At 44.9% G+C, this 13978-nt stretch overlaps 3 protein-coding genes across 3 annotated transcripts; 2 read left to right on the top strand and 1 right to left on the bottom strand.

Moving 5' to 3' along the window:
- The first annotated feature begins 348 nt into the window (after positions 1 to 348).
- Positions 349 to 2943, top strand: aatf (apoptosis antagonizing transcription factor). Its single transcript, XM_070832084.1, has one exon. The coding sequence runs from the start codon at positions 399 to 401 to the stop codon at positions 2115 to 2117; it is 1719 nt and encodes a 572-aa protein (XP_070688185.1). The 5' UTR covers positions 349 to 398; the 3' UTR covers positions 2118 to 2943.
- A 1020-nt stretch (positions 2944 to 3963) lies between these two features.
- Positions 3964 to 9219, bottom strand: uck2a (uridine-cytidine kinase 2a). The gene is made up of 7 exons (XM_070832582.1): positions 9115 to 9219; positions 7469 to 7628; positions 7171 to 7267; positions 6311 to 6453; positions 5497 to 5594; positions 5352 to 5400; positions 3964 to 4533 (listed from the first exon to the last, which is right to left on the bottom strand). The coding sequence occupies exons 1-7, from the start codon at positions 9217 to 9219 to the stop codon at positions 4397 to 4399; spliced, it is 789 nt and encodes a 262-aa protein (XP_070688683.1). The 3' UTR covers positions 3964 to 4396.
- A 643-nt stretch (positions 9220 to 9862) lies between these two features.
- tmco1 (transmembrane and coiled-coil domains 1) lies at positions 9863 to 12751 on the top strand. The gene is made up of 7 exons (XM_070832329.1): positions 9863 to 10044; positions 10846 to 10923; positions 11020 to 11079; positions 11237 to 11283; positions 11518 to 11585; positions 11775 to 11919; positions 12287 to 12751. Exons 1-7 carry the CDS (start codon positions 9975 to 9977, stop codon positions 12383 to 12385), a joined length of 567 nt encoding a protein of 188 aa, XP_070688430.1. The 5' UTR covers positions 9863 to 9974; the 3' UTR covers positions 12386 to 12751.
- The last annotated feature ends 1227 nt before the right edge of the window (positions 12752 to 13978 follow it).

Genomic DNA, 13978 nt, shown 5'->3' with positions numbered 1-13978 from the left:
TTTCTCTCAAATATAACTGTTAATCTGTTACAATGGTAATAATCGTGTCCATAGATTTGTCTCTGTGTTTTCAGTACTAAATGAATTTACTTATAGACTTGCACAGTTTTGGTCAGAATTTTACATTTTCCCCGTGCTATTATTGTTGTGCTCGAAATTGTATTGTTTCTTTAATTAAATTTTGTTAATTGTTAATGTCGGGCTTTGAGTCTCCCCTTTACTTTAAACGTGAAGATTTATGCTGAGCCTTTAAAACGCCTCTGCCTGAAAGACAACTCCCGGGGATTGAATATGAATATTCTTTAAGCCTCGTCGCATTTTACTGACGTCATCACCGTCCGCACCAAGGAACAGTCCGGTCCGCGCAGCACACGTGTGGTTGTTACAAACTTTGACGCATGGCGGGCTCGTTTTCTCAGGAGCTCGAGGATTTGTTGAATCCTTTGCCCAAATTTGCCGATCCAGAAGATGACGATGATGACGAGGCCACCAAAGCCAGAGTGATAGACAGATTAAACGAGGAGGACGATGAAGAGGAAGAAGATGCGGCTGGCCGCAGTGCTCTGCGGAAGCGCAACACGTCCCTGCTCGTAGAGACGGACAGACGGTACGTGGGGAAGCCGGTCTCACGGAAACAGCTGCTGATGGACATGGAGGGATCTGGTGAGGAGGAGGACGAAGATGATGATGATGATGATGATGAAGAGGAAGAGGAGGAGGGCAGCATAGGAGAGCAAGAGGATGAAAAAGAGGAGGATGATTCTATGGGGGATGAAGAGGAGGAGGAGGAGGAGGAGGAGGAGGAGGGCAGTGATGGACAGCCAGGTGCTAAACTGATGTCTAAGACAAAGGGAGGTGACATGACCTTTCCTCAGGGAGTGGACTTCCACAGACTGACAGAAGGCATGGATGACCTGGGAGTGAGCGAAGATGACGACGATGGCGAAGAGACCGAAGGCAGCAATGAAGGTGATGGCTCTGATGACGATGAGATGGACGACGACGACGACGATGATGATGATGATGATGATGAGGAAGAAGATGGTGAGGAAGAGGCGACCGTCCGCACATTTTCCCAAGAGAAAATAGACGAGGAGGTTGAGAAAGGGAAGGCTGTGAAGACCCAGCTGGCCCTGTGGGACCAGCTGCTCGAGGGTCGGATCAAAATGCAGAAGGCCCTGGTGACGGCCAACCAGCTCCCACAGCCGCAGACTTTCCCAGAGTTCAAGAGGAGAGGCGGGGCTGAGCTCACAGGGGTGCTGAAGAACACACACAAGGCTCTGAAAGCTCTGCAGCGGTCCCTGCTGGAGCTGCACGATGAGCTGCTGTACCAGAGTCCAGACACGAGGTCCATTGTTCTGGGGAGGACGGGAGCTCGGGATGAAGATGAGGAGATAAACAGCGATGAGAATGAGGACGAAGGGGGGTCGGCAGAGGACGGTGGAGCACCCAAACGAAAACTGGAGATGGCGGAGTACCCGGACTTCATGGCCAAACGTTTTGCCGCTTTCCAGCCGTACAGTAACACCACGCTGCAAAAGTGGCACGACAAGACCAGACTGACTATGGGCAAAAGCAGCAAGGGCTTCGGGGCATTTGACAGAAACATTCTGACCCAGGTGGAGCAGGTGCTGATGGACAATGAGAGGCTGGTGAGGCGCACCCAGACCCGACGCTCAGAGTACAGAGTCCTGGGGAAGAGAGAGGCCCTCACCCCTGAGACCGTCTGCACGGAGGGAGAGGAGGCGGAGCAGCAGCTGAAAGCAAACACACACCTGAAGGACCTGGACGAGGACGTGTTCGATGACGACGATTTCTACCACCAGCTGCTAAGAGAGCTGATCGAGCGCAGGACGAGCGCAGCGGACCCTAACGACCAGGTGGCCATGGGCCGGCAGTGGCTGGCCATCCAGAAGCTGCGCAGCAAGATCAAGAAGAAGGTGGACACCAAAGCCAGCAAGGGGCGGAAAGTCAGATTCCACATCCACAGCAAGCTGGTGAACTTCATGGCCCCTATCGACCACAGCGCGATGAACGACGAGGCGCGCAACGAACTGTACCGCAGCCTCTTCGGACAGAACAGCGCAGCCAGGCAGGTGCTCGTGGGGAGCACGTAAACAGAGCAGGAGTGACGCCAGGATGGAGGCCGGGCCTGCTGTTTGTCAGGAGGAGCCGCTCATGGCGGGCACACTGTTGGGGCGCCCTCACTTGACTGAATATGGACTCGTGGGACACAGTTCTTGATAAAATCCCCTTTTCTACTGAGCAGCATTTTCAGTTTTGTGTTGTTGCCTCATGGCTGATTTCTGACAAAATGTGTAACACGTGTGTTTTCACTAAAACAAAGTGCAGTGTGTGTTCTCTGGTCACCAAGACTCAAGCAACGTGTGTTCTTCAAATCGTACGGCCTTTTTTAAAACGGTAAATATAACTTCTAATATATCTGCTGCGTCCCAGCTCCTTACAACACACTGTAGACGGTTCACTAATCCTCAGTGTACTCGTCTTTCAGCTCGTATACATCAGCCTACATGCCACACAGTTTCAACATCAGCCACAAAACGGTCCAGTCGTGCTCCCTCATTTCCTTTGAGTGTTGCATTGTGGGAGAATAGTGTCCTTCAAGAGTAGGATTAAAGAAAAACTCAAGGGTTAATTTAGTGCCAATACTGACTGTCTGAGGAAACTTTATTTTCTCACTCTTCAGTGTGAACACACTACAACGTGGAAACCAGTTCAGAGTTCGTATGGACTGTAGTGGGTGTGGAACACGGCTGTGACATGACATGCAGTTTGATTCTGTCTTTTTCTTTTTCTGATTTTCATATTTAATTATTCCCGTCATTTAAATGGTGTCTTCTGTAATTGTATTTTCTAAACATTTTGCTACACTGCAATGTGAAACCTGTCTTCAAAAAGTGTTCAAATTAAATCTAGTGATGAAATCAGGATGTTGGAGAGGCCTTTTTCACAGCAGACAATTCAACGTGTCGTGCATCACATTAACATAGAAGCTGATAACAAGCAGCAGAGTGGGGGAAAAAAAACCATCTTGTAATTGTGAGTCGGAGGTATCGGGGGATGATGGACGCCGCTGATACGTCCACTTGGTGAAAAGAGCTGCAGGCGTGTTTAACTGCTGGCAGTTCCATCAAAATAACATTATCACATTATCAACATTATCACTAAGACAATAGGTTGAGCTAATTTAAAGGAGCTACATGTTTATCTAGTTTCACATGGTACTGAACTGCTACAATACATCAGACAACAAAAGAAGCTCATTTACACTCTTTCATCCGGACTAAACCAGAATGCATATGTATTTGAAATCAAATGCAAGAATTTGGACGTGACAGATGTGTCAACTCAAGCAAACAAGAAGTACCTGAGAACTTTATCGTAAGAAAAACATGTACAGGAAGAAAACTCTGTTAAACATTTACAGAAGACATTTACATTGGGTACCTTGTACTTATTGACTTGTTACAGCTCAATGCATTTATTAACACTGATTTCAGTGTGTAGGTTCACTTTTAAATGAAACTTGCATACTGTGCATCTGAGGATTCAAGTGTATGAGAAACTCAAAGGAAAAAATAACACTGTGGTAATTCCATTACAGCGTATGCTAACGGCATCTTGTCAAACGAGTTACAGTAATGTCGGTATCGCATTAAAATAAAAGTCACAATAAGTCCACAAAGACAGTACAGAGAATTCTCTTTGGCGATGATGTCATTCATCAGATGATTTGAGGTGGGGATCGGTTGTTTAAGCGGACTAGTAACTAATTCAGTTAGTTCGACTCGCACGAGACAAAGCAAGAGCAGCTTGGGGCCGCATGACACAAACATGATTAATCTCAATCCCGTAAAATCTTTAAGTCAAAATATGCTGTAAAGACAGAGCTAGAGAAAAACACGTCAAGTTGCATTGATAAAGGGAATTAGTTGGGTCAAATGGTGCACCTTAACCTGTAGTGAGATGGGTAAGGCCCTGCCATGAAACAGCATGTCGCTACACTGAATTTATTGTATGGTTAAAGGCTGTCCAGTGTGCGGAAATCTTTCTTCAGACACTGTAACTGCTTCTGTAGTCAGTTTCAGTGCTGCGATAAAGGCAAGCAACCGTTTGAAATGAAATTACAAGTGAGCCCCTCTGTGTTTCTCCCCCTTCAATCTCAAACAGCACTCAAGCGAAACAAAGAAAAAAGAACTGAATGCAAGTGCTTTAAACCAAAACAATGGTTTCCCTTCATTTCCCCAGTCCGAGCAGAATCTGATCAAAAAGGAGGCCTTTTGATTTCCTGGCGTTGACTCCTGCCTGTCAGCCACAGCGTGGAGCACACACACAGGCGGACTCTCCTTCCTGGCAGGGGGTGGGTGTGCTGCACTCAGTGTGGCCGGCTGCTGGACTCCATGTTTGGCTGCTTCTTTGTCGTTCCGTAGCCATTAAACCACCCGTTGAGCCGCTTGGTCAAACCACCATTTAGAATATCCTGGATGTGTTGCACAATGAGATTTATGGCGACTGTATGAAGAGACAGAGAGAGTGATGTCAGGCCTGGCCCCAGCTTGATTCGCTCATGTGTTTCTGTGACATCTGAGTCACTGACTGCTCAGTGATCCTGGAAAAACCCTGAAGGTCATTTAACGACACTTAAATACAACACTGTTCTGAGGGTATTTCCACAATAGAAGACATATTCAGTTTGCTGCATGAAATAAGGCTTTTTCCCCACCTGCACTTCTTTATACTGACTTTGGTGATCCATTGACTATGCATAGCACCACCAACAGCTAAAAGGTTTCACTTTTCCTGTGAAACCTCTGGATCTACTTGATGGATGGGCACAGAATACGGTTCAAACAGTCATAGTCCCCAGAGGATGAATTGTGCTGACTTTTCATTAGCATTTTTAATTTCATTACCATCAAGTTGTTTTCATTTTCATTTATGTGCAAAACTAACTTCAAAACATTCCCATCAGCCTCAGCAATCCTAATTAGCCAAACATTAGCATGCTAACAGGCTAAGCTAAGATGAGGAGCATGGTACACGTGGCTAGGATTGTCACGGGGATGTAATAGATGAGAAGCACAAACTGAGTATCTGCTGGCTGCTTTTCTTGTGCAGGTTGTTTTGGATGCGTTAAAGTTCTCTTCTCTAAACAGACTCAGCTCAGGCCTTTTGCCTCCATAGATTCCAGAGCGCACTTCCCAGCTCCAAGGTCAACAGCCACAGCTGTGTCCTGAGCGATAACCCTGTTTAGACTAGTGGTTTCAAAGTGTTTAATATCATCATGTGTCTATTGTTGATCTCCAAGCTGCTAAAGCACAAGTACTCACCAAGGTTGTCAGCCCCCCTCGGTATGATCACGTCGGCATACTTCTTTGTCTAAATAGTGTCAAGATAAAGGAAAAAAGGTTGGACCACGAGGGACATGACGGGACAAACTGAGAGGAGCGGTGTTAGATGGAGAACAGCACTTACCGGCAGACAGAACTCCTCAAATGCAGGCTTGACAAAAGTAATGTACTGCGCTAGAACGCTTTCCAAGTCCCGTCCACGTTCACTTATATCACGCAGCACTGGGGGAGAATGAGACCAGGGAAAGGTTCTCTTTAAAGAGGAACACCACTGGTTACACCTTTTGGGAAAAACTCTTAAGACAGGGCCAGTACAGCCCGTTAGCCCTGATTCCAGTCTTTGGCTAAGCTAAGCTAAGCTAAGCTAACCACCTGCTGGCGACAGCCTTCATATTTACCTTACAGACATGAGTGGTATCGTGCATTTTCCCCAAAATGTCAAACTCTTTCATTTAGTGTCTTTCCTGCATAGACTGTATAAAAGAAGAGGACGTAGCCTCCAGGTCTGAGAAGTGAAGCCAGTGTGGAGGTGCCTTAAACCTGCATTCTTTCTAATGGCCTCTGCTGGTTGCAAACAGAAGTCCAAATGAATGCAAGTCTATGAGAAAATGACCCTACATTTCACTTGATTTATTACCTCAGTTAACACTTTCCTAATGAGTTTATGATCTCAGTCGCGAGTTTCAAGTCCTCTTCACCACAGAATGATGTTCATTTAGTAAATGACCATAAATAGACCATGAAGCAGGGCATGCTGGAATGAATGTCCCTTCTGGTTCCAAAAAAGCAAGATGGCGACGCCAGTAAAGCGAAACCCGAGGCTTCAATAATGGTGGTCCACAAACCGGTGGGCAACGTCCACTTTTTATATGCAGCCTATGTTTGCCCCGTGCGGTTAAAAAGGAAGGGATTTGTCTGGTCATGATTGTGTGCCTCACCTCTTCGTGACAGACGTGTGTCAGCGTCCGTGTCCACAAACAGCTTCATTTGGAAAAGGTCTCGGATTTGCTGAGAATAGAACATTAGGATGCCCTCAAACAGCACCACATCAGCAGGGTACACCGTCACCGCCTCCTCCTTCCTGTCAGACAAAAGACACGACGTATAAAAACTATCTGAAGTTTGCTCAGCAGCACCCAATGTGATCCAAAGTGTCAATACTGCTAAATGGTAATCTGTAGGGTAACAGAGACCTGACTCAGTAAACTAATTATTTTACAGCGATGCCTGCCTGAAGTGTGATACTGGTCATACCAGACCAAGTCAGGGTGTAGCAGCAAAATCCCCAGAGTGCTTGACTGAGAACTGCTGTGTTTTATTCCTAATGAATAGGACTTTTATTTTGTAAAAGAAAGAAAAGTGTGATTGCTTCTTTCGGACAGTTACAGTCTCGCTTTAAAGCTCCAACGAAAAGCTTTCAGTGTTAAATTATTCATTGATTAAACACAAAACAGAAGAGGAAAAACATTTAGTTAAAAGGGATCACACACACACACACTTTTGCATGTTTTAGTCTTTTTACTATAATTTCCATGTACTTTGTGTTACTGATGATCATCTTCCAAAGCTTACTGTGGTGCTTCAGAGTGTCAACTATGTTTTCATGCCTTCCAGGTAACTATTTCATGTTCATTTCACTATGCTATGAGACTCTATCTGCATAAAAGGTAGAGCAAAGTAATCAACCACAGTGGACATCAAGTCTGCTTTTCCAGGTAATGTTACATTGTGTGGGCTGAGGCCTGCAAATACACTCCTTTAATGTGGTCTCTGTGTGGACTGGATGAGAGTCATTCACCTGGAGTGGGAAACAAAGTCATAAACGGGGATGTGTACTGTTTTTCCCTCCTTGATGTCCCACAGAGTTGTGATTATGAGGTCGTTGTCGAATGCATCTGTACAGCAGGAAGAAGAGCACAACGCAGTTAAAATCATTCCTCAGCATCACTGAGCAAACCTCACGCCCTGAGACCCTGAGTCCCGAACAGACCGACAGCTGGAATCGCTTCTCAATAAAACAAGGAAGATGTGTCCCAGCAGGAGCCACACAGCCGTTTCAGGCCAGCGCACATCCATCGCTGATTCCACTGACATACCTGGGTGGTCGAAGTTGAACTGGCCCTTGAGCGCCTTGGCCTTCTGCTCTGGGGTGAGGACCCTGTAGAAGCTGTCCTGGCTGAGGATGGCCACCTGCCGCTGGTGGTGGTCGATCTCGTTCTGCCCCAGCAGCTCCATGATCTTGCTGCACACCGACGACTGGCCACGCAAGGAGAACAAAGCAAGAGGTGTGACTCGTGTTTTTGGGGGCTCGAGTGGGCTGTCTGTACAAATTAAACCAAGGTGCACACTTTTATTCACTCTTTGTATTCGGTTCACTCGTGCCTCTGGGGCCGTGAGATATTCCTCGGTCGGTTATCAGGCGTCAGTATTTAAAAGCTACAAACTTTTGTTATCACATCTGAACCTGGCAGACAGACGCACTCACAGACAGTCACACAGGCAAAACAAGAGAGAGACGTTTACTCCCCCGTTCAGATAACGTGTGGGAGAGCAGGTGCCTCTGTGAGCAGTTACTCCTGTGGGAAATAAAGAGCATAATACCAGGAAGTCCAACCCGCACACAGCTGTCTGCCGAACCACCAAGTTTTGATGATCCGATCACCTGTGAATTCAACCTGCTGTCACACACATAGCCGATGCCAAGGAACGAGCTGCTTAAACACAAATACAGTACATGGAAACACACTCAAGTACCTTCCAGGTTTACACTGTGCAAGTGTTCAAAATGTTGCACGCTGCCACCTGGAGGCAGGACTGCGTGACCTGATCCAACACCCCTCTGACATTTCACCAACCAAATTTGTCACACATTAAGAAGGACAAACAAAACGTTGCGTCTAGCCTTGGGGTGCGTGTCCTGGTGATCTAATCTGCAGAGCAACTGTGTGACAAATTGTCAAAGTAACGCATCCGTCTCCTGATGCAGAAAAGAGGATGATAATGCAGATATTTTAGTCTCTCCTGGCAGCGAAGGCATCATTGCAATGCCAAGGAGGCAGCCTGCGAGATGAGGTTGCAATGAAAAATCAAGGGGGGAGAGCTTATTGAGACGCATGAGCAGAGACAGCAGTTACATCAGTCACAAAGAAGAAGAAGAAGAAGAAGAATCCAGGGTGACAGATCCACCACAGACAGCACAGATCATAACAATTCAGCCACAGTCCTCTGGATGCCACATCCTGCTCTGGATACTTGGTATTCAGTCACATGTGGCCTGTCACACCTTGACAGAACAGGCAGATTGGGGAGTTTATTGAGCTTTCAGGATCTGTGAATGTGTTTTTACTTTGGTCTAATTTCCATGAGCTTATAGCCGGCAGACCCTGCGCAGCTGATGCGAATGAACTGAAATCTCTGCTGTCTTTGTCCTCTGATCCCTGATCCCAGCACTAAGTCTGATTTATCACACTACTTTACTGGCCATCCTAGAAAAGGCAGATTTCACATGCAGCAGGGCGGCCTTCGCCACGCTCATTACTGATCGGATAAACCATCAGTCTGATTGATCCGACAGAAACATGATGGAGATTTTCTAGAGGAGAAAAAAAAAAAAAAAACACGCCGCTCACCTAGAATAAATGATGTCCACACATCTGTGTCGGCTCACACTGACAGTCTATTATGACAAACACCTGAAATAGACATTGAAGAAAAACGCTCTGCTCTGACATTAAACACCGACCTTGCCGCTCGCCGTACCCCCAGCGACGCCGATGAGGAAAGGCTGCCGGCCGCTGCTCTCATGTCCGGCTTGGTCACCTGGCTTTGTCTCGCGGTCGCCTGCCATGCTTCATCTGCAGCGCGGGGCGGCCTGTGTCTGCGCTCCGCGTGCGCTCCTCCCATCTGATGATGATGATGATGATGATGATGATGATGATGGTGGTGGTGGTGCTCACGGTGATGATGAAGCCAGAGCTGGGTAAGTCGCTTGAAAAATGTGGGTCACTGAGGCAATCTGTAACTTATTTTGAAAAGCTGCGCATGCACTGACTGGGCCTGGCCCGGTGTGGTGTCCACCGACATGTTCGAGATGAAAGGGAATATGAGTTTGTTCTTTTTATATTTAAGTTCAGCAAAATGTTTAGATAAAATATAAAAACTACGCACACTCTCTAGAAATATAATAACATCCCAGAGTATGCATCTGACACTTCGGTCTCTCAGGTCAGCCTGGCTAAACGACACACCCAATATAAGAAATAGCGTTTATTATATAGATAACTATCAGATTCAAGTAAATAAAATAGAAAAAAGTGTCTTAAGTGAGGAAAATAAATACAGATAAATAAATATAAATTCATACGAATTGAATAAAACTATAATTTTGGCCATAGAACAGTTGTTCTGCGTGAGTCTGTGAATGTTTGTGGTGAGGCGGTGAACCGGAAGTACTCTGCTCGTGCCCTCTGTACCGTGCTGTGCCGTGCTGACACAGCCCTGTGGAGCCCAGGCTGAGCCCAGGCTGAGCCGTGGAAAGTGCAGTCTCTGATTAAAAAAAGACACCATTTGAGTCTGCGGTCGGACCCTCGGGACTCTACCACCATGAGCACCATGTTTGCAGACACCATCCTCATCGTGTTCATCTCCGTGTGCACAGCGCTGTTAGCCGAAGGTGAGTCCCACCGTCCCCCACTGCTCGGCCGGCTGGCTCAGCAGGACGGCGGATTACTGACGCAAAGAAACCCGGGGGTGCGCTAACATTTAGCACTTTTCTGGATTACACAGCGGAGGATGTTTCTATACGTTATTAATATTGATTAAATACTCATTTTGGTGCCTTTGAGGACCAGTAGTGTGGCAGCTAGCCGGTGAATGTAGCTAATCAAGCTAACGCCTCGGGTTCCGCAGGTTAGACAGAGAGAGGAACACAACGTCCGGGTGGACTTCCACAATAAAAGTTTTTTTGTAGCGTGGGTGTAGATGATTTATTCCTCCTCAAAGGTAAATTCGTTCTTCACATTTAACAAATTAAGGAGAGAAAAAAGGAAAGTTAAAGAAGAATAGAAGTTTTATTGTTGAACAAGATAATGACTTTGGTAGTGATCATTTAAACTCATATCCTCAGTTATTAGAGCTTCCCAAGTGGGTTTTGCCACCATTTTCTTCTAAATGGTTTTGTTTTGCAGGTCAATTAAAAGTGCCATTTTAAATCCCCCATTCTTGTCATTCAGGTGCAGAGGGAAACAAAAAGATGTAAAATTCAGCTGCAGATAAAGTTTTTTAATTCAGGATTAAAAACTGAACCTTTGCTTATAGTCTGGTGCTTTTGAATTTCTGAGAGAATGGATGGTGAATTCAGTGCAGCATATTTCTACTAACCAAGAAGGTCTCCAAATCTCTAAACTGTTTACTGATAGAACCATTGATGATAAATAAAATGGTTGACAATTTAATTTTTGATTTTACTCCTCAGGGATTACGTGGGTGTTAGTGTATCGGACTGAAAAGTACAAGAGACTAAAGGCTGAAGTGGAGAAACAAAGCAAAAAACGTGAGTGACTCATGCGCGAGCCTGTTATTTTTCCATTGATTCTTCTTTGGACTGTTTAGTAATTCTCTGTATTCTCTGTTGCTTGCTTGATATTAGTTGAGAAGAAAAAGGAAACCATCACAGAATCTGCTGGACGTCAACAGAAGAAGAAAATTGGTGAGAACCCAGTAAACAAATTGGCTGAGCAATACGTTGTGTTAAAGCAAACACTGATGAGTTGGACAGGAAAAACTATGGACATGCACACACTGCTCTGAGGAACACCCTTTTCCCTCACACTCATGAGAGATCTGTGCTTCTGAATCTGTTACAGAAAGACAAGAAGAGAAGCTGAAGAACAACAACAGAGACCTGTCGATGGTGAGACGGCTTGTTTGTAATGAATATATAACACTTGAGCTTAGAACTAAATGCATCAATATAATGGCCTATGAAATGAGATCATGTCTGGGATTTTGGTTGTTATATCTCCCACCTGTAGTTCAGGATTCACATCATTATTCAGAAATACTGTGATACTGGAAACCCAAGCTCTGGTGAAACGCAATCAAATTTAAAATGATAATTTTTAATGGTGTGCGTGTTTGTTTGAAGGTACGGATGAAGTCCATGTTCGCCATAGGCTTCTGCTTTACAGCTCTGATGGGCATGTTCAACTCCATGTAAGTGTTTGATGTGATGACATCAGCTGGATCAGCTGTTCATCTCTTGATTGAAAAGTCAAACAAGATAAAGAAAAAAATATATACTTGGAGCAAAATCTGTCACCTGTAACTTAGTCAGTCCGCTACTTTAATCATACTGTTGAGCTCACCACGGCCTCCTCTGGGTATTCTTTTTTTCTTGTGCAGCTTTGATGGAAGAGTAGTGGCCAAGTTGCCATTCGTGCCGCTGTCCTACATCCAGGGACTGTCGCATCGCAACCTGCTGGGCGAGGATTACACGGACTGCTCCTTTATCTTCCTCTACATCCTCTGCACCATGTCCATCAGACAGGTACCCTGTGCACTTTACGCCTGATGCCTTTTACTGTGCGCTACTGGACAGTTATGGATATCACGAGTTGTATTGCACAGGAGGGAGTCAGTACTAGGTTTTTGAGAAGAAACTCGGTGGTCTCAAAGCACATTTGACTGCCCTTCAGGTTTACAACATTAAGGCGTTCAAATTGTCGCACACTGCAGCATGCAGCATGAAGGCAGCACTACTGATATTCCAAAGAGGTGCCCATGTGCAGCTGCTTCGTTTTGGATGCAGCCTCCTGCAGTGCCACCCTCGGGCCAAGTGTTGTAAGCCCCACAAAGGAATTTAGAATTGAAAGTTTCCTGACAGTATTTTGTGTCTTTTTTTTTTTTTGTTTCAGAACATTCAGAAGATGCTCGGCCTCGCTCCCTCCAGGGCTGCGACCAAACAGGCTGGAGGCTTCCTGGGACCCCCTCCCCAAGCAGCTAAGTTTTCCTAATGATCGCACGGGTCCACCGGAGCTGCTCCTGCACTGGGACTGTGCAGCCGTGGCTCCCTCATCAGAGCACTGACAGAACTGCCCCTCCAGTGTTCCTCTACTTCTGTGTTGCAGCTACACCACCCTCTGCTGGATTCCTCAGTCACGTTTTCATTATTTAACTTTGATTGTCTCGTTTAGAAATTAGAGGAAGTTGTTCTTAATTACGTTGATTACCAAAGGATACGAATGTCTACCTTGTATTCAGCACATACATTGTTTGGGAATTTTAACGATTATTGGCACAGTAACATCTGATCCATTTGTCAGTATTATTGTATTTCAATGTCTGTGTCCTCCTTACACATTAATAAAGTTTTATGATTACACTACAATTGTTTATTTCAGTCTTTTTCTTGCACTTGCACCTTGTCTTTGTCATTGTTCAGACAGACTCCTCTGAGGCGTCCCACATGTTTCACTCTCCTCTCTTTTCTAGCTATTTTTTTAGCTTACAATGAAGACGTTATTAACAAATGTCACATCATACTCTACACGCCGAAATAAAGGCATTCAATAAGCAGAATTCAGAATAATAATGGATTATATTTATTGATGCTCTAACGTGTGAGCATCGCTAATGTTGCAGTTGGTCAATGTCAGGCTCATTTGCACTACTTCATGTTCTCCTGTGTGGCTCGAATCCATACAGGACGCCCTAATTTATTAGATTATGTTTTGTATGAATACTTTAACACTTTAGTTACCAGAGAGCACATCCTGACAGTCAGACACTCTCAGAACAAATCACAACACATTTTCTGAGAATACTATTTATGTAGAAATTAGTGGTGGGCAAGTGAAGCCTCATGAAGCGCTGAGGCTTTCCTAACAATTGTGCCGAAAAAGATTCAAAGCTTCAAGACTTCAGTGACGGTGACATCTGGTGGACAACTGAAGTCATAGCAACCTCTAAAGAGCACGACTGAAGCACTCGCACTGTTTCAATCCCATGACAGCAATAAAAGTTCAGAAAAGTCTGTGTGGTCATTCAAGTGTTTTGTTCATTCATACCAAATAATGATTATATCGTCATTACAATAACATATGCAGATGCTCTCCCCCATACTCTAAAACACATTTCAGATGAACCCAAAGAATAAATGCAAATTATATTAAGGGTTAAATGTTGGTTAAGGGTTTATTAAAACTTTGAGCTTTATTTAAAAACTGTACTAAAAGTCCCTAACAGGATTAGAGATCCTTCCTACTTTGCAAATGATGATGGTGTTTGAATTCAGAAACATTGTTTTTTTTGTGTGAAGTGTTTTTAAGGAAAACCTTTAAAGATAATGGTTTGTCATTTGGGGACTTGTATGGTTCATTTGGAATGATTATTCACAGAAGCAGACAAGTTATTTGTCTTCACAGGCTTTTATTGAGAAATATAATTTTTTCTACTGTCGCAGGCTTCAGTCGGCTCCTCTTCTGGCTGACCAGCTCCCCAGCTTTGGAAAATATCCTTTCACAGGGAACAGATGATGCTGGGATGCACAGATACTTGCATGCAAGTTTCCACAGCGTAAGATATAAAGTCTTTCGTGCCACCCAGTA

The sequence above is a fragment of the Pempheris klunzingeri genome, chromosome 6 (genome assembly GCF_042242105.1).
Source record: "Pempheris klunzingeri isolate RE-2024b chromosome 6, fPemKlu1.hap1, whole genome shotgun sequence".
Classification (NCBI taxonomy): Eukaryota; Metazoa; Chordata; class Actinopteri; order Acropomatiformes; family Pempheridae; genus Pempheris; species Pempheris klunzingeri.
The sequence above is the reverse complement of the archived record's forward strand: the minus strand, read 5'-3'. Positions and strand labels throughout refer to the sequence as shown.